A 22,501-nucleotide genomic window follows, 5' to 3' on the forward strand; every position below is an offset into this window, starting at 1 on the left:
AAAAAAAATGACAAACTGACCATATATAGATACCACATCTACTTTGTCATGTATTGAACAGGGTATAGGGTTTTGATAAGTAAACAATGATCTATTAAGGCCAAATGATATTTAACCAAAATTTTGAAGCAACCTGATCTGCGATCACCTTAATTTGATGTGATTTATCTGTGAAGTATTTTCATTTATAAACCATGACACACAATTTGATCTGAGAATCTAAAATCAAACAACCACACACCACAACAAACAAGCATTTCACTATAAGCTTTTGAATTTTATCGTGAAACTAATCAACATATTAACTAACAAAAAGCCTTCACATAATGACATGTGTCAATATATTAACTAACAAAAAGCCTTCACATAATGACATGTGTATTTAAGCTAAAGATAATGGAAGGCTTACAAAGTTGAGAGGAAAATGGTTATATATAAAGTATTAGCAAGTCTATCAGCGAATTCTGATTGTGTGGCAAAAAGCCACATCTCAATAAAACATTTAGTCTAAAGCGCCAGGTATAATAAAAAATGTAAAAGCAATTGAATGTTGGTCATGATACTGAAGAGAACATTAGATAGACAATTGAAAGTTCGAAGGGATGGAATATGAGATACTTGAGGATTTAACAGCTCTTTTCTATTGCGATTCGCCTAAAATTGTAACCTTATGAATGCAAAAGAATGATGTCTGAAAACCCGAGGTCTCACGAGTTGTTATTATTGATAATGTGGCTACTCATAGAGTATTTTGCTAAAGAGGTGATTTCACTTTCAATAAAAAAAAAAAAAGCTAATTACTGTTCTTATTTGAAAATAACAAAGTTTGGAAACGTTCTAAAGGGAGGTTGAGAAGGGAAATGATATTCAGGATTTACAGATTAAAGAAGGTAATACCAAGTATGAGAGGAAAATGCAAAGTTTGAGTATTGATAGAAATTGACATAAGGGTTTGCCCTAAATCAGTCTATATGGTGGTTTATAAAGTTGATACCAATTCAAATTAAGAACAGTAAATCCAACGTTCGTGATGAATTCAAGTAAGAGTAGCTGATGTTGTATGCGAATTTAAACTAAATAAGCACATAAGACCAGAAGACAGTACCGTAAGAACAGCAGATTATCTCTGTTTGCTTTGTTTTCGTTTTCAGATTCGATCTGACCTATAGTGGCAACTTCAGCCTTGCAGTTGATGAATCATGATCTGTTGTCTTTGTTTACGTTTGCAGATGAGGTTGCGGAGATTGTGTTATTGGTTGTTTCGGATCGGAATTTTTTCAATGTCGGAGGTTAGACTCAGCGGTTATGGCTTCTCTCTGAAATTGCGAAGATTGAGAATAGGGTTGTGGTATGGATATAGGGACTCTGGCTATTGGACGGATACAGCTCCATTGTAGGAGGAGATGTGGCTCGTTGATCTAACAAGTAATCGGAGAAGGAGGAATCGACATCGATCAACACAAGAATGTTGGACAAAGATAATCTAATTAATGACCTTGAAGTTTGACCTTTTATTAAAATTAAGGACAATACTTAATAATTGAATATTACAGGTTTATTTTTTACTCATAAGTACATAATAGTACATTAGACCATTTCCCATCCACGAATCCATTTTTAAACCCAAAATGCAGTAATTGTCACTTCAAACATAATTCATCTTCAACCTAAAAAATTATTTTCAAACTCAAAAGAATATTTTAAAATATTCTTTTCTTACACTAATTTTTTTAACCTTAATAATATTATCTATATATTTATCAATTTTACATATTTAATCTTAATTTTTTTTATTTTTAATAAAATTAAGATAAAATTAATTATATATCAATAATTCATACCTAACATAAATAAATATATTATACTAAAATTTAAGTTATAAAATATAATATAAAATAAAAAATAAATTAAATAAAATTTAAGTATAATAAAATTTAATATTTAATTATAGAGTAAATGAAATGTTTCAAATAATTTATATAAACAAGTTTAATATTTAAATTTAAGAGTGTATATATTTGAAGGGCTTATTTGAAAATTTATAAAAAAATTTGGGAAATGAATCGTGAGAACGCATATATGCGTTTTTTTAGAGAGAGTAAATTCTCATTTGGTGGCCGGTTAGAGAAAAATGGTAATGCGTTTGCGTTTGTTGTCTTTTTGTAGATGACCTTAGGCTTAATAGAAAGAAAAATCCGAACTGATGGTACAAACATTTAAATAAAATAAAAAAAATTGACTTGAAATTATTTTAATGATAATTAAACTGATGTTTCATCCTACAATTTTTTCTTTACTTGGTTGTGTGTTACAATGAGAAAGAGTTTTGATTATACATGAAAAAGAGTTATTGCGTATGTCTCACTTTAGTGTTTATCATATTAAAGTTTCTATTTTAATTTCTATTTTAAATTTTATTTTTTTAAAAATATTATTATTTTATACCTTATTTATTTATTTATTCAATAAACATATATCTAAAAAAACATGTGTCTAATTTTGTATCATTCTTTTCTTAAATAATTCGTTTATGTCATTAGTCTTAAATCTAAAAAAAATGTTAACCCTTGAAAACGAATAGTGAAAATTTAAAAAAAAAATATACCTATGAAAGAGAATGAAAAAAGTTAAGTTAAAAAAAAGTAAAATTCATAAAATAATTATTTTACTATTTTTGTTATATATATATATATATATATAAATTGGGTAGTTCGAGTGGAGAATACATCATTTCTATTAGAGCGGTCAGACGGGCCAACTCATGACGGAGCGGGCCTATTCATCAAACCCCATTGTTTGACGGGTCGACGGCGAGTCAGCCTACCATCCCGGCAGACTGAAAATTCTCAAATCAAGGTGGGTTGCGGGTTAGACGGGTCAGCCCGCAGGTTATTTCATTACAAATAAAAATAAATAAAAATCATTAATAATTCTAGAAAACAAGAGTTTAAAAATATGATCAAATAGTCATAATACACACCAAATAAGAATCTTGTCTATCGTTACACATTAATTGACCAAATAATTCAACAAAGTAACTAAAATTTGAAAAATTCATAAAATATAAATTTCAGTAAAGTCAATACTCTTTAAATATCATTCTTCAAAAAATTTAAGGCTATGCGGCATATGCCTATAAAGACTATAAATCAGATTAGATATTTTTTTGCCAGCCCGCGGGCCAATCCAAGCCCGACCCGCCTAGACCCGCGACCCGAGTGGGCTGACCCGTGTAGACCCACTTCCAAATGGGTTTCTAATATTTCAACCAAATCTGTCTAAATTGTTTGGCGGGGCAGGACAACCCAACGGGCCTAACCTAAATTGACGGCTCTAATCTCTGTCCCATTTTTATTTTGGGCTTTTTTTTACTATTATCTCCGCCCCATTCGGTTTTGGAAAATCACCACGGGACACCGTTTATACTATATTCTCAAAAATACATAATTTTTTTATATAATAAAATTATATAAATATATTTTTTAATATAATATAATATTAAAAAAATATATTATTTTGAAAAATAAATTCAAAACTCTTATAAAATATAATACATAAAAAAAATATATTAGTGATTTTATATATTTAATTATGTTTTTAGTATTCGGGGCATAATCAGGGTGAAATCGAGGCGGTTTGGAGTGGAGACACAAATACCATCTTCGCTCCATTTCCAATCAGCTATCAGTTAAACCAGCAAAAAACCGTTCCAAATGAGACAATTCGATTCAATTACCACGGGGCGGTTTTAAATTGTCATCCTTACTTAGAAACAATAATCTCGTGACCCAAGTATTATGCAGTTTAATATATATATATATATATATATATATATATATATATATATATATTATTTTAGGGTTCAACTTTATAACTATATATATATATATATATAATAATAATAATAATAATAATAATAATAATAATACTTAATTTTCAAAGTGTCCGGATTGTCGGGTCGAGAACCGTAGTTTTGGATATATATTTGAAAGTAAATGGATATTTGGGTCGGATTATTATCATATTTTTCCGTAATATTTTTTTTCACGATTTTTTTTATCATTACTCGTACAAATCCATGGGCTACATGTTAATGACCTTTAATTTCATTATATATTAACAGAGTCAATACACAACTCTGAATACTCACTCATTTTAAGTGTAAAAACACTACATTTTCTCATCCACTTGTAGACAAAGGTAATACTACACCAACTTTTATATTGCTTATATTGCATCGGTAAATATTAAATCTAGAAATGTGCGTCTAACAAAGAAGCAAAATATTTTTATGAAATTACTATAGTATTTTTCAAGTAAATCCTTCACTTAATATGATTTTAAAAATCATTATTGTTAGATCTAACTAATTGAAGTGGAAAGACCCTTGATATATCTTCTATAAATCAATAATTCATAGAATATTCATAATACAGGTCCCTATCATTCTCTATTGATTAAAAAAAAATTATTATCAAAGAAGTTAATATTATGGAATGACCAACCCGGGAACGGACCGGAGGGAACCTCAGCATGGGGAATGTCCGCGTCTCGTCGCAAGGCTCATTGTTAGTTGTGGGTCATAGGGCGGGCTTCGAGCGGGCAGCTTTATCTGAGAAAAGGCCGGGGCACAAAGGGTCCTGGTACTATCCAGGTGCGAAGGACCCCAGAGGTGACTGCAATGAGCAGAAATTTGACTCACCGGCCTAAACGACGAGTCAGGTTCGAATTCACTTCTAAGCGGACGAAGGGTCCAAAGGACACGTAGCCTACGCGCGCCGGATTTAGAATAGAATAAAAAAAAGTGAAAGAAAGAATAAGCCAACAAACAATTTGGAGCACTCCTGCACTATACGGCTTTTTGGCATCGCCCTATCTTGCTTCAGGCATATTTTTAAAATAAAGCAGTGGATTACTCGGATTGGTTCTCGCGTCCTTGTGCCCAAAAGTAAGGGCGAGTTCAATTCAAGTCTTCATCGATCAGGTCTATCTATATGCTCCAGTGAGACGAGGTGTAGCGCAGTCTGGTCAGCGCATCTGTTTTGGGTACAGAGGGCCATACCTTCATCTTTTTCATTTTATTGTAAACATGAAATTATTGATTTTATTCCATCCAACATAGACACATATCTAGTGAGAAATTTGGGGTTTACTAATAATATTTTGATAAATATATGTCTCAATTCAATAAGTATAATTTATGTGCAAATTGTCTAACACGACAAAATAACTCTACAAAACAAATGACAACATACGACAAAAAAATGGAAAGGAATTAGAATATATTGTTGAAGTAAAAAAAAATATTTTTACCATGCATTAAGCTCATTGTTCTCTTCAAAATGTCATTAAATGAATTTCTTGTCATTAAATATTTTTGTTTTGTTTAGTAAAGTTTTTGGTTGCTTAAAATATTTTTCCATAAATTTTATTGAAGGATCTCTTTTAACTTAATGTTGAAAGCCTATTTCAAACCTTGAATAACTTGACATTGTTACATGTAAAGTATTCTATTATAATTGAAGGCACCTAACATATATAATTTATATTCTATTTGTTCGAGAATGATTTGTGAGGCGAGAGTGAACTTAGCTTAAGGATTACGGTTGAGTTTCAAAAACTCTTTTCACTAAAGAATATATCATGGGACAAATCTGAAAGATGAAATTAAACAAAATAAAAGAAAAACAAATTAAGACTATTGTAATTGGTTAAGCTCATTTCAAGCATAAGGAAGAGTCTAAACAAGAGCACGAGTTCTATTTGTAGTTTGGCCTTCAAGATAAATCATTATGGATCTCTTCAACCAAGTGTAGTACCTTGTTGATACTTCAGGCTCCGAAAATCTTGATGGAACATAAATCACATCATCTAAAAACGGCCTCAAATAATTGTTCCCACCAATCAGAGAAGTTTCAACTCTACTAGCAACGGGGATGTCTTGATCAAGCCCAAACTGCATCGCCACTCGTTGAGGCATATATTGCTCAATGCAACCATCTTCTAACCCAACAAGTTCAGATGTCCTTATACATCGGACATAGTTTTGGAGAGCTTCTGTTAGGTAATAAACAGCTATCTTCCTCACTTGTTTCGACTTGTATAGTTCTGACATGAACCCTTGATAATAATCACAACCAGTGAACGGCCTCCACTTAAAGGTCTTCCCGCTTCTATCATAAACTCGAGCGAGATTTTCAATCTTAGGGCCCTCTGTCTTCGCTTTGTGCCATTTAGTTATTATTGGTACCGTGGTTAGAGTTGTCCTAACGCCTAGTGGCCTCAAGGACTCAAACCTCTCCCATATCCAAACCTGGACCAGCTGAAATGGAGCCCACATTGTGATTTTGTCGGGCAATGTCAACCTGGATCTAGATGGCTTACGAACAGAGATTTGCTCGCGTCTTTTGAGCAAACCAAGATCCCTGTAAAGGCTGGCGAGGACAGCCGGGGCCAAAGCGATTCTAGCTCCCCTAGCGAGATGAATTGCAACTGGAAACACAACCTTTCGAATAGTGTCAATGGCAGGTCCAGGAAAAACAAACCTAGAGAGCCAATGTGATAGAAAGGCTTCATGTTCTATCTCACTCCCACTGCCCATGAATCTGTCCATCCAAAGCTTTTGGCAAGCTCTAGATGCTTTTGTACGTCCGATGACCAGCCTTTCCTCTTTAAGCTGGTTCTCGATGTCTTTCAAAGCAGGGGATTCCAGCGGCTGGAGAACACAATGGCCTCCAAGACTGTAGCCTCCTATAACGGCTACATCTTCGAGTGTAATTGTAGCTTCTCCCCATGGAAAAATGAAGGATTTGGTCTCCGAACACCATCTTTCAGAGAGTTCTAGGACAACGTCCTTGTGTTGAATGATGGTGGAGATGGAGCTATTGATGGCGTCCGAAATTCCTGCACCCTCCCACAGAGACTGATAGCGTGGGCGCATTTGGGAGACCCATTGTTCCCAACGGTCGGTAGGCTTTCTCCAGCCATCGAAGGAGACCTTGAGAGGGAGCTGGGTGCTGGAAATTGATGAGCCAGAGCTCTCATTCATGGAGTTCGGGAACAGCCCCATCGATGATGATGCATCATCCTCTGCAGTGAGTGCCGGAAGGAGGAAATGGGCTTTCCTTGATATGGGTTTTCCACCCCTAGGCGGCATCACCCACTCCTCTCTTTCTACCATTACAGTTACAATTGACTGTCTAGCCATTGATGCAAATCTTTAGAACAGATAACAGAGAGGACGTGATAGCTAGACGAAGAAGATGAAATTAGAATATATATGTAGAAAATAGAAATCACAAAAACTATATCAAATTAGATTACTTTCTTTATATGATCAAATTAATTTACTTTCTTTATATGATCAAATTAAATTGAGGATATCTGAAATAGATTACACAATTACTTTTTTACTTAATTTTTCCATCTTCTTTTACTAATTATTTAAAAAAGTTATTTGACTTTCAAATATATTTTTATCTATTTATTATAATTCATTTATATAATTAAACTTTTTTTTTTAAATTTAAAAACAATATCATTTAGTTTTTGAAAATCAAAACTTAAGAATATAGAATTCATTTGACATATTATAAAAAATGCATGTATTAATCTAGTATAAAAAAGGTACAATATTGTTGATACAATTTTTCTTTTGCTTTTGATACAAAAGTAATAATATTATATCTATAAATATTTGCTCATTTCCATTCATTCGGGTTACAATTGCTAAAAATAATAACCTCTAATAAAAATAATCCAATAAATGTGATAAATATGTGTTAATTGATGAACAAAAATAATAATTTCTAACATTAATCTTAACAATAACTAACCATATATTGTTATTATTAGTTATAACATCGCTGTTCAAAACAAAAATCTAAAGTATGTCAAAAAATTGATAAGAACATTAAAAATACATTTCATTGAATTTTGAGGAGAACAAACCACTTAATGATAAGCATGTTATTTGACATTGTCGCTTTATTATATTTCGTTTTTAGAAATTTAATGTTTTGTCGTTTATTATCGTTTTGTTTTTATAATTTATTTGTCGTGTTAGGCGTCTTGGACTTAAATGCTATTTTTTAATGCAAGTTGAATTTTTGTCTTACATTTTTTTATACAGCTTTTGAAATTTGATATAAATTTTTTTTTAAATAAATATTTCATAGTCAATGTAAAACTCAAGGAAAAAAATTAAAGGAAAATGGATAAAAATAAATTAACTTTTGAGATATATAAAAATAAATAATATGACTAAAAACATATTATCTGATTTGAGGGTTAATTATAGGGATAAATTAGTGTGATAACTCATTCAATAATTTCTTAGTTAATTTAAATATTTTTATTTAATTTAAAAAAAGATAATAAAATTTCATACATTGATCTTATTTAGTTGAATTAAACATTTATAAAAAATATAAATAAAAAACATTTGATCATATAAGCGGTGCATGTAATTGATGATATTTGTTTTATAATATAACTAATTTATCACACCCATCTAGTTAAATTTCAAATATACGACTCACTCAGGAAATTTTTGTTGAAAGTTTTTTTTTTTTTTTTTTTTTTTTTAAAAAAAAAGTGGTTAATATTTAATAAATAAAAAACAATATTATGTGAATTTTTTTTTATTAGGATTGCTTAATTATGTTTACTTATACTGTACATTAAACTTGATAAATATTCATAAAATTAAAATTAGAAGTTATATTCAATTTTTTTTCTTTCTTTCTTTCTTTCTGAAATTATAAATTGATTGAAGAATAGACTAGATTGATTGTACTAGACAAATTAGTTTTTCTTCCACTATTTAATAGTACAATAATAGTATGGTTCAATAAAAGGTTATATTTTCAAAAAAATATCATGCCTATTAATTTTGGAAATAAAGCTATTATTGGTGTTATTTCGTTAAATTTCCCATTTTTTACCCATAAGTAGTACATTAGGCTTAATAGAGAGAAAAAGTCGAACTGATGGTACAAACAGTTAGATAAAAAAAATTGACTTAAATTTTTTTTAATTTTTTTTTAATGATAATTAAACTGATGTTTTGATCCTACCATTTTTTTCTGGGTGGTGTGTTTGGCTGTCTCACGTGTTTATCACATTATAATCTCTATTTTAAATTTTATTTTTAAAAAAAATATTATTATTTTGTACCTTATTGATTTATTCAATAGGCATACATCTAAACAAATCTAAAAAAATATATGTCAAATTTTGTATCATTCTTATCTTAAATAATTCATTTATGTCATTAATCCTAAATTTTAAAAAAATGCTAACCCTTGAAAACAAATAGTGAAAATCTAAAAAAAAACTAATATATAAAGAAAATGAAAAAAGTTAATTAAAAAAATAAAAAGTAAAATTCAAACAAAATTTTACTTAAAATATTATACGCGTTTTAAAATAATTATTTTATTATTTTTGTTTTTTTATTATCAACTTTATATTTATATTTATATATATATATATATATATATATATATATATATATATAATTGATAATCATATATTATATATTCATATATATATATATAATTAATTGATAATCATATATTGTATATTCATATACTTTATAAATAAATAAATGCATATATATATATATATTATAAAGTTCCTTAAAAATAGGGATGAAAATAAGACTATTCGGGTGGGAAGTACATTTATCATCTTTACTAAAGCGGTCAGACGGACCAATCCATAGTGGGGCGGGCCTACCCATTAAAACCCATCGTTTGACGGGTCGACGGTAGGCTGAAAATCCCCAACCCAAGGTGGTTGCGGGTTAGGCGGGCCAACCCACGGACTGTCTCACTACAAATAAAAAAAATAAAAATCATTAATAATTTTAGAAAATAAGAGTTCAAGAATATGATCAAATAATCATAATACACACCAAATAAGAGTCTTGTCTATCGTTACACATTAATTGACAAAATATTTCAACAAACTAACTAAAATTTGAAAATTTTCATAAAATAGAAATTTTAGTAAAGTCAACATTCTTTAAAAAAAAAATATAGGGCTATGTAGCATATGTCTATAAGGCTATAAATCAGATAAGATTTTTTTTGCCAGCCTGCGGGCCAACCCAAGCCCGACCTGTCTAGGCCCGCGACCTGAGCGGGCTGACCCGTGTAGACCCACTTCTAAATGGGTTTCTAATATTTCAACCCAATCCGTTTAAATTGTTTGGCAGGGCGAGCCAACCCCAATGGGCCTAATCCAAATTGACGGCTCTAATCTCTGCTCCATTATTATTTCACGATTTTTTTACTACCATCTCCGCCCCATTCGGTTTTGGGAAATCACCATGAGACACCGTTTATACCATATTCTAAAAAATACATAATTTTTTTATACAATGAAATTATATAAAAATATTATTTAATATAATATATTAAAAAAAATATATTATTATGAAAAATAAATTTAAAACTCTTATAAAATATAATATATAAATAAATACGTTGGTGATTTTATATATTTAATTGTGTTTTTAGTATTCGAAGCATAATAGAGTGGAATCGAGGCGGTTTGGGGTGGAGACACAAATACCATCCCCGCTCCATCCCCGGTCAACTACCAGTCAAATCAGAAAAAAAAACCTGCTCCAAACGGGACAATTCAGTTCGATTACCGCGGGACAGTTTTAAATTGTCATCCTACTTAGAAACAATAGTCTCGTGATCCATTATCATTCATTCATATGTGTTATGTAGTTGAATATATATATATATATATATATATATATTAGGAAGTGTTTTAAACATAATATCTAAAATGTTATTCATTTGATAGAAAAAAAACTCCGTGTGGAAGTGAAAGTAGGGCTTAAAACAAATGGGTGCCCTGGTTCGATTCCTTCAAATGTCATTAATTTTACTGCAAAAACAAACAAACATTTTGACATCCAACTTCACAAGCAGTCTCATTTTTTTAGTCATTGTATACTAAGGACACCAACTAACCAAATTTTAGCAAGCACTTTTTTTCTTTTGCCCACCCCAAATCAAACATGTTTGAATCTAAGACAAATACATAACACCAAGTACAGTCTCTTAAACCTGAACTAAAAATTATCATAGCACTCAACATTAAAAATCATATTTTTATAGTAAACAAAAACATGATTTTCTGAAACATCTTCTCACATTGTGCATATTTTCAAACACTATTTATAACATATCCAACACTTATCACAAAAACCAACAACAATACAGATTAGAAAACGTAACTTGCACGACCAAATTCTAAACCAAAATCAAAATTCATTTTCCCTTTTTCAGTTCCTCTCAAACACTTAACCAATATAGAATCATCCTATAGAGCATTTGGAAATAAGTAGTATTATAAAATCAAACTTTGAATGACCCGAACATCAAATGATATTCTTTACAATCGGATATTTGAAAGATCGTCAAATTATATAACAAATTAAATTAGTGTAGGATCTTACACCGTTTATAAATGGAGCAAAATCAGTCGATCCTAATACAAACAGAGGTATCTCGCTTCAAACTCTCTAAAATCAAAAATAAACTCAAGTCTCCCCAAATATTATCCTCATTCTTTTTCGAAATCTTTTCTCTATCTCCACCTCTTCCCCTAATCCTTTTCCTCGACCTCCTTTTTTAGCAGTTTCCTCGTGGACCTCGTGATCCTCATGGCTCAAGCGATTTCATACCGGAGATCAACATCTTTATTTTTTTTTCTTCTGAAAGGTTTATGTGCCTAATTGGTTTTATTAGGTTTTATCTTATCAATTATTCTTCAGGTCCTAGACATGTACATGTTTTTCTTGCATTGTAAAATAATATTTAAATACTGGTACCTAAGGCTGATGTCGATGAATGATGAGGAAAATAGCTGAAAATTTTCATTTGAAGCCTTGAAGGTAGTAGGATTTAAAAAATAAATCCCAAACAGACCATTATATTTTTTTTATGAAAATATTCTAAAAATATTTTCATTTTTTTTTTCAGTTTTTTAAAAAATGTTTGGAGTTTCAAAATTATAAAAATAATTTTAAAATTTATATAATTTAAACTAAATTGGCCCCTAAGACTATAACCGATAAAAACTTTAGAATTTAGGTTAAAGAAAAGTTAAAGAGTTGAGAAAGAGAAATTATAATTTTTTATTAAGAAAAGTTGAATATTAAGAGTACTTATGAGAGATAAAGATTTTTTATTGCAAATATTTAAAAAGTAAAGTTGAGTGGAGTGTGTATAAGAACAAAATAAATGATGTATTTATTATGATATTTATCATGATTGGGCATGTGAAAAGTCACCTTATTCCTTAATTAAAATAATATTTTTTAATAACAATATAAACGGGTATAGGGCTTGGGTTTCACATACTCTCCATCCCCGAATCCAAACCCGATCAGGCACTTTGTCTCCCTTCCCATGCCCGACCCGAACCCGATTTAAAATACTTGAACCCGACCATCGGATACCTAAGGGTATTGGGTATACGGGTACCCATTGACATCACTACCTAGGACCGTCTCTCTCGGTCTTAGGTGTGAAATTCCTTGGTCTTGGGCTAAAACCCTCGGTCCTGAGTTGAGGTCCCTCGGTCGAGGTGTGTGTTTCTTTCGGTCGGCCACGGGAGGCTCTCGATCCTGGGTTAGGAATCCTCAGTCGGGTGCAAGATTCATTGGTCGGGGTGCGAAAGGTTTCTCGGTCCTGGGTTAGGAACTCTCGATCGGGGTGTGAAAGTCTTCTCGGTCCTGGGCTAGGAATTATCGGTTTGGTGCAAGATTCCTCGGTCGGAGTGCAGAAAGCTTCTTAATCCTGAGCTAAGAATTCTCATTCCTAGGTCGAAACTTTGTTGAGAGCTCAGTTGGACGTAAAGAACATTAAATTGCAGCAGGTTTGATGTTTTTGACTAGGTACCTAATCCATTGATCCAAGGGCATAGGAAGCTTCGCTTAAACCCAATGATCATTTATAATATTACCACGATGCATCATTCGATTGGGATGATGTTCCATTTAACTCAAAAGATTTTGAAATAAAAAACAGGGTTTTGATTTTTAAGCTTTAATGAAACGTAAGGAACTTGTCAATAGCTTCAATATGTTTCATATGGTTGAATGAAATCAAAACATGAACACTAGCTGTTCGTTTTAACAATTTAAAAAAACTAAAATTTTTTTTTTATAAAAAATTTAGTTTTTAATCAAACATGATCGGGATGACTTAGAATTTGTTTAAATATATTCCCAACATCCTTAAAACTATGTTGGGAAGCGTTCTAGAATGTTGTTCTTGAGCAATAACCCAAGAATAAATCCCAATTTTGAAAATTTCCAAAATCAAAATTGGGTATTTCTGATATAGGTTGATTGTTCGTTTTGTTTCAATATGAAACATATAAATGATCTTAGAATCGTTTTCCAATCAAGAAATCAGACAATCAAATAGTATATAAAAATAATTAAATTGAAATGTAAATTTCAATTCAAACTTGTAATTTGAATTGAAGTGTGATTGGAATCTTATTGTAAGTTGGAGAACACTCCTTAACTCTTTTAAAAAGCTTCATGAATACGTGAATCTGAGCTTTACAGCCTTACACAAAATTTTCAAAATTTCAAAAAACCTTGAAGATCTTTAATGGAAAATTTTTATTCTTGATTGATTGAGGGCTTGATGGATCTCTTCCCTTCAGTTTTCCTAGAGGAGGCTATAAAGGTTGGTTCATCGACCAAGTTGATCAAATTTAGCCAAAAGACCATTAATGATTTTTTATTTGATCTCCGGTTAGTTGCCTGTATATACAATGATATTGCCTCAAAGTGTAAAGGAAATAATCATTGAAGTAGGGCGATCATTTCATTTTTTGAACGGAGTCGAATGGTGGAGAAACGACAAAGTTCCATCTTTGAAAAATCAAAGATGAAAGCTTATTCTTTGTCGCGAGAAAAAAGACAAACCATAATAAACGACGTCGTTTTAGGCCAAAAATCAAACGCGGGATGCTTCGTCCGCATTTTGTTGGCGATGGGCGATCCGCGTGCGTCTGGGTTGATGTCGTTGGAGGCGTCTGTCTACTGATCTGCTGCTGCAGGGAAGCATCCCACTTTTGTTGTAGCGGGCTACGCTGTCGAGTATTGGGCGTTGGATGGATGATCCAACGCTCATCCGATGGCTGTGATGTCTCTTGCACCGATTTCTTCAAATTTCGGCTACAAGAGATTCAAACCATTTTCCAACCTTGGAGCTTGTTTGAAATTGATTTTTTTCCAATCCTTTATTGGTATATTTTCTAACTAAAAAATATACAAAATATTTTTAATAAATATGACATTTGTTTTGCCAATTTATTATTATTTTTTCTTTTATTTTTTAGGTTGATTAAATAATTTATTTGGGATAAAATAGATACAACATTTATCCTAAATTTTTTATTTTAAACTCTTTCATTTTATTGAAATTATTTTGAGATAAAATAAGTATAATATGTATCCCAAATTATTTTATTTATTTTTATTGGACAGTATCTTAATTAATTGAGGATTAATTATAATAATAGTTAGTCCAATTAGTCATGTGTTGGCCTTAATTTTAATTATTTTGATTTGATTTAATCAAAATAATTTATAAATTGGGTAACTGAATTTTTAGTGCTTACAATAATATAATTTTTGTATTTGTTTTTTGTCCCGAAAATTTCAAAATAAATATAAAATTTTGAAAAAAGAATAAATTTTTTCTCCATATGAAGGTGTGCAAAATAAAACGCAATATGAGAACAAGATGGTCTCTCTTTTGAGATTGAGATTCATCTAGTGTTTTTTATCTCTTTTATTTCGTTGAATACTTTTTTGAGTATAATAAAATAATAGAGTGTTTTTGTTGAATATTTTCAATTGAATTCAATCCAGATCAAGGCTGTCAAAATCGAGAGTTTACGTAAAATCGTTAGACATTTGTAAACTCGTAAAATCTAGATTTTACTTGAAATCGTAAGAGTTTAATTTTAAAATATAATAGATATATATTATTATTATTATTTATATATAATTAATTATTTTATACTTAACTAATTTTAAAATTTTATATATTTAAATATAAAATTATTTAAAAAATTATAATAAAAATAATACTACTAAAAAAATACACTTAAAAAATTAATTATATTTATTTAAATAAAAAATAACTTAATTTTTTAATTTTTAAATATAAATTTGTTTTTTTAAACGTAAAATCGTATAGAATCATAAAATCGAAATTATTTATAAACTCGTAAAATCGTAAAATTTTATTATCGTAAATTTAAAATCGTAAAAGTTTACCTATTTAAGAGTTTACTTAAAACCAGACTTGTTAACCTATTTGAAATCGTAAAATTGTAAAATTTTAAGAGTTAACTCGAAGTTTTAACAGCCTTGATCCAGACATACCAATGGTCCTGAGAGGTTATGCTCGTTTTATTGTCAAGTGCATTTGTGTAATTGAATGCGCTTATTGCAATCCAATTGCATTGGATTATACGTTTGTAGTTTATTTTGTATTTTATTAAGTGGATTTTAAAATCATTATATGCATTAGATCAAATTAATTGTGAAGATGAATCATTTTTCAGCAATTCCAAATTGACAAATACTCCATAATTGTAAGAATACTTTATCTCTCAAATTTTCTTTTTTTTTTCTTGTGCTTTTATACAAGTAAATTTTTTCATTTTAATTTATCCAATATTTTAACACGAGTTGTTCTTTTAAACCCAATGATTGTGAATCAAGTGTTATTGTGAAGTTGGCTGCGTAGTAATTTTAACACCAAATCACTAATAAATTTGCTGTACCCTATGAGATATTCATAAGTTACCGCACAAGAGGGAGATAGTGAAATTATTTTAAGAAAAATATGTCAAACACATATCTCAAATCAACATTATATTTCATATACTTTATTAGATTTTTTGTGACATCGTAATAATATATATTTTTATGTAGTTTGAAAATAAGATACCTAACATTCTTTACATTGATTTGTTTATTTCGTACATTATAGCATCCTTCGACTTAGGGATGACAACGGGTACTTTACTCGCCGGGTAATGAAGTTCCCATCCCTGTACCCAATTTTCATTTTACTACTTGACTATAATCCTACGAGTATCTCTATTTATATCCCAATCCCCGATTCATCGGGTACCCTATTACCCAATTAAATTGTGAAATTTTTTATATTTTTTAAACATACTAAATATTAAAAAAAATATTAAATTTTAATTAACACATCTAAACTAAAATTATATAAATTAAATATAATATTTTAACTAATATGTTACTACAAAATATAATTGGCGTAAAAATATTAATAAATATTTTATCCTTAAACAATAGACAGTTAATCATTCAGACTACAAAATATAAATTCATTCATACTACAAAAATACAAATAAACATAAAACTGATAATACATGATTCTTAATTAAACTTGAAATATTCAAAAATCATCAAATTCGTTTTCTTTGAAAAAAAATATCCTTCTTGAATACACTTCTTCAAAACATATAAATTATAACCTACAAAATCAAAATCAACTTTAACAATACAAAAAATAAAATTAAGATTAAATCATTTAACTAATATCATACCTCAAATGTTTGACAAATAATTAATTACTTAAAAAGTAAATCCTTCGTCATGATCACATATAGTAAATGTGCAAGAACAAATCTATATTAAGTATAAATATAAATATTTTTATCTGAATTATCATCATAAATCCAATCTTTAGTGCACATTAATGCTTTCAATATCCTGGGAAGAAGTCGATTGCGATGAGGACTTACGATCCTACCTCTCAAATTGTAGATTCTAATGCAACGGTAGATATAAGTATTACAAGGATATTTCGGACAATCATTTGTAAAGTAGGATATTTTGTTCTAAAAGTACTCCACCAATATAATATATCAAAATTACCGATATATATGATGACCAATTCCTCTAAATAAAAAATCCAACTCTTATTTAGAAGTATCCGTTGACAAACTTAATTGAACAATAAACTCATTATATCCAATCAAAATATTCCAATTATTTGAACTTTCACCACTATTCATTATCATGGTATGAGAAGTAGAACCACAATCATTGTTACAATTTTGAAACACATTTTTAATTTTAATCAAAGTCTGATATTCAACAAATAAATTAGCATAAATGCTTCGAATCCTATTTATTTCAAAAACTTCACCAATCCCATAGATTTAGAAGCAATAACGTAACAATGTCAACTTAAATCTATGATCTAAATGTGTAGAAACTCCAATAAGCCCATGAATCTCATACCAAAATTTATCAAATTTACTTTCATTTCTTCTGCCATGTCCCTAATTAATGGATATATATCACATTTCCAATTGGATAAAGCAAACATAATCTCATAAAGTTTTGAAAATATATATTAGTAGTGTGATATTTATTTCATGAGAATAAGTTTATGATATTATAGAACAATTCCAACTTTAAGCAAACAATACTCACAAATTCTCAATCCATTAGTGTAGGAAGAAAGGTATAAGAGGAATCACTAAACATCAACCACTAAAAAATATCTTTATAAATAAGAAAAGTAGAGTTCATCGAGTTTTACAATAAATGGCTAACTTTATTAAATATGAAATTTGTAGATGACCACAAATTTCAATGAACTTCTCCTCTCATTTTTGCATGTGTTCTCCAAAAATCAACATTATTCCAATTTTTTTCAATACCGACTCCAATAACATCTAACCTATTTTTGAAAATTAGATTAAGGATGTGAGCACAACATCGCATTTGAAAATATTTTTCACGCAATAATAATGTAGATGCATTAAGTTTTTTTTGTAGACAAGATCTTTAACAATTGCATCATTTTCACTACAATTATCAACCGTCAAAGTAGTGATCTTCTTATCAATAACCCAACTCATCAAAGTGTCTCTTAAAATGTCAGAAAGAACATCTCATGTATGTGTGGGTAGACACATATACAAAGTTGATAAGTCTCTTTTGCAAGTTTCGTTATTCGTTATTATCTAGTGAGCAATAATAACCATATACCATTGTCTTTGATTTTGGGAAGTCCACATATTAGTGGTGATAACTATTCTACTTTGACTCGACTTAATTTGTTTAATCACTTTGTCTTTCAATGTGTCATATTCACTCAAAATGTTGACTCGAAAGGTATTTTTAGAAATCATAGTGAACAACGATGGTATGCTATTCACAAAATCTCTAAAACCTTCGTGATCAACTATCGAAAGAGGATAGTCATGTATAATAATCATTATTATTAATTTTTTTCGTGACACTTCTGGTCAAAAGTATATTAACAATCTTTGTTATTTCATTCTCACCCTTTAGATATTTTTTATTCATCTGATTAGTATATTTCATCTTCAATTATGGACAAGTCCGAAGTTGTTTTTTCCATTTTTTGAATCACCTTCTAGTTGCTTCTTACAATGATTGCATATTGCATTAACTTTTCCATTTATAATTTTTTTGTGAAAATCATTTCAAACGTTTGAAAATAACTATCTTTTCTTCCCAACAATGGTATCATTAACACTTGTTGCAATTAGGATATGACTTGAATTTGATTGAACAGTTTTGGCATGAGATACTTGAACATTAATGTTATCAGTTGAAACCTGGGTAGTTTCTATGTTTTGTGGCGTTAAATCCATTCTTTTTGTAAATTCTAAAAACTCAAATAAAAAAAAAGTAAAGATTAATATGATTCTTTAACTTATAGTCTTATAGTCTTATATATTAATATTTATAAAATTAATATATAAATAATATATTGAACTTATATTCTCTAAATATTGTAAATTTTTATATATTTAACATGTTTCTAAGAAGTTTATTGATTTAAAAAGTGATTAAGAATTATTAATGACTTATAATATCCAAAACTCTTCAAACGAATTAGGTGCATTAAAACACTTACCCTTTATTTTTGTCCTTAAGAAAAATAAATTTATTTATTGTATTACTTTATTAAATTATATATTATTTCAAAAATAATATTTGATAATATTAATATTCTATTATAACCCTAGTTTGTGAGTTGTGAATATAACTGATGCATGCCTATATATATAATAGGAAAAAGTCTAGCAATCTCACTCAAATGCAAACATAGTTATACAAAATCAAAATAGTCACAAAACTCCAATAAATTTAAATATAATTGTATATTTTATCTCAAATGTAAACAATACAAAAATATAACTTACTAAATAATAAATAATTTAAAAAATAGAAATATCAAAATTTGAAAAAATTATATAATGAAAATATTACTTACCTACATATGTATGTTTTAATTTTGTAAAAGTTACCGAAGTTAACTTTGTTGATGTTAAAACGAAAGAAAAAACTACGAAATAAAGATTAAGTTAATAAATAAATATAAGATTGTAAAAGTTGAAAACAATCATAAATTTATTAAATAACATTAAAACTAGTATTATCGAAATTTTAAAAACACAAATAAAAATATTACTTATTTGCATAGTTATGTTGTAAAGGTTGAAAAATATAACAAACTTTGTTGTTGTTGGAGACTTGGAATACTAGAGAATGTTAAAAAGATAGAAGTTGAAGTAAGGTTGAATGAAAATAAAAATTGAAAAGTGAATAGTGAAGATTAAAAGTCATTACTAATGAGACGAACACTTATTACAAATGGTGGGTGATGATAAAATAAATAATATATTTATTATAAGGATAGTTTTATTGTGTAATTTGAAAATTCATTTAAATTTTAATAATATATATTAATATTAATATATCCGGGTATCGAGTATCGAATTTGGGTTTCCAACACTCCTCATTCCTGACCCCGATTTAAAATACCAGAACCCGACCATCAGGTATCCACGAGTATCGGGTATACGTGTATCAATTGTCAATCCCTACTTTGACTATTGTGTTTGAGAAAAACCGGTATCAAATGGTCGTTACACCTACAACAATAACAAACGGTGTAAGTAATTCAGTGCATATTCAACAATAATCTAATTTAATAAAAAGCAATTAGTAACATATACTAAATACTACTTGTATAACATTAATTATCAATAATACATTTGACCGAAACATCAAATGTTGTAATTATTGTGTTTTCTAACATAAAATATATATTACTTTTTTTTTTTTAAAAAAGAGAATATAATATTATGAACTTAATAAGCATATTTTTTAAGGGTTTGAAAAAGAACTCAAATAGTTAATTTCTTAAGAATATGATTGAAAATCAATATTTTGGAAAATTCATTTTATACCAATTAAATAATATTTTTTTGTTATTTATAATATATAGGTGTTAAAAATATCTAATAAATGAAATTAAACTAAGAGCTTTTCTTTATTGATCATTGTATTATAGATAAGTGCTCATATCCAATCTAATCTCTTGAGACTCCGATTCTCTTCATTGCTGTCTCATTTATTATCTTCAAATTATTTCTTCTATTTTCTCCAAGCCCAAGTGGCTCTGAATCTTTTTTTTTATTTCTTCATCGGATTGGAGAGGATCATCAATGACCACTTGGGTTACTCTTACGAAGTACAACTGAAGGGAATACTCCAAGGGAATACTCCAAAGCTCAATCATAATAAAGGGCTTGGTGTGGATATAGACAACTTCAAACTCTTTCTTCAATTCTCTAATTTCGTGAAAACCCAACAAGAGAAGTCTACTAATCAAGTGGACCTAGGTATATATGCTCATTCTTCTAATTTCAATTTCTCTTCAAACTAATGAATTGTTGATTACGACGTCACTGATCACATGACTAAAAATAAAGAATTTTTTGAAAATTTAAATTTGGAAAAACTCAATCTAAATGTTAAAGTAGCTAATGATTCTAGTATTCCCATTCATGGAATTGAAACATTTAAATTTTTCTCAAAACAAATTGATAATGTCTTATATGTTCCTAAATTATCACAAAATCTAATCTCGGTTTGTAAAATCCCAAAGGACTTTAATTGCTTAGTTATTTTTTATGACGTTGATGTTGTTTTTCAGGAAAGGTTGACCGGGATTACGATTGGTAAAGGAATACCTGAAAATAACCTTTACATTATTAAACTTTCTAGTTATCCTTTACATTCCCAAAATAATTCTCATTTTCTATGGCATCGTCGTTTAGGACATCCATCAAAGCATGTGCTCTGAAAATTATTTCAATCGAAGTTTGATATTTTAGATTACGATGTATGTCAATTTTCTAAACAAGCTAGACTTCCGTTACACAATTCAAATAGTTTATCTAAATCTTATTTTGAATTAATTCATTTTGATGTTTGGGGTCCAACACCTACTACTTCATATAATAATTATAAATATTATGTTTCATTCATCAATAATTTTTCAAGAGCCACCTGGATTTTTTTACTCCACGATAAATCAGAAGTATTTTCAAAAAATTTAGAGTTCGTTTCCTTTATTGAAACCAATTTCAAGCTTCAATAAAATTATTTAGAACTGACAACAAGACTGAATATGTCAATCAAAAAAAAATTCTTCCTTTCTAAAAAAAAGGTATAATGCATCAAACCTCTTATGTCCATACCCCGGTCCAGAATGATACGGCGGAAAGAAAAAATTTTCATCTTCTTAAGATTTCTCTCTCTTTTATTTCAATCTAACGTTCCAAAAAGATTTTGGTCCGATACTTTTACTTACTGTTACTCATCTCATTAATCGTATTCCTAGCAGTGTTCTTAATAATTTGAGTCTTTTAGAAAAAAATTTAAAAATAAGAAAAGTGACCTTAATCATCTTTGCGTCTTTAGTTGTGTATGTTATGTGCATATAAACCATACTGATAAATTAAGTCCTCAATCAGTTAAATCTATTTTCTTGGTTATTATCCTACCCAAAAGGGATATAAATGTTATGATCCTATTTTAAAAACTCTATATTTCTCGTAATGTCATCTTTAATGAAGATGAATTTTACTACAAAAATAAGAAGGATAATAGTGATGCTCTCAATGAGTCTGGTTGGTAAGATCATGTATTGCCCTTAAATATGAATTGTTCTATCGATAATATTCCTTTTGATAGAGATTCAAATACTGCTCCTGATAAAGAAGCAGAAAAAGAGACACCATGTAATATCCCATAAGAAGAAAGTCACAATTATTCGGTCACAAATAATGACTATGAAATTCAAAGTGAAATTTCAAACACTAAGTACACCTTCAAGGGGAGAATATAACAATGGATCTATCTCCAAAGACATTTCAGAAACAATTACAAGGGGATCCTACAAGGAATGACAATGTTCGAAGATTCTCAAGGGTTGTTCAACCATCGAAAAAGCTTAAAGATTATTATATTTATTCGTTAAAGTATCCTATTCAAAAATACTTATTTTATGAAAATGTCTCTAATGAATATCATAATTTTATCACATTTCCTAATCAAATAGATCCG

General features: G+C 29.1%; 1 protein-coding gene across 1 annotated transcript; it reads right to left on the reverse strand.

Annotated features, from left to right (window-relative positions):
• Nucleotides 1-5,740: 5,740 nt before the first annotated feature.
• Nucleotides 5,741-7,207, reverse strand: LOC124943644 (protein MAIN-LIKE 2-like). The gene has a single exon (XM_047484122.1). The coding sequence runs from the start codon at nucleotides 7,205-7,207 to the stop codon at nucleotides 5,741-5,743; it is 1,467 nt and encodes a 488-aa protein (XP_047340078.1).
• Nucleotides 7,208-22,501: the final 15,294 nt, after the last annotated feature.

This window comes from Impatiens glandulifera, chromosome 6 (assembly GCF_907164915.1).
Source record: "Impatiens glandulifera chromosome 6, dImpGla2.1, whole genome shotgun sequence".
Taxonomy (NCBI): domain Eukaryota; kingdom Viridiplantae; phylum Streptophyta; class Magnoliopsida; order Ericales; family Balsaminaceae; genus Impatiens; species Impatiens glandulifera.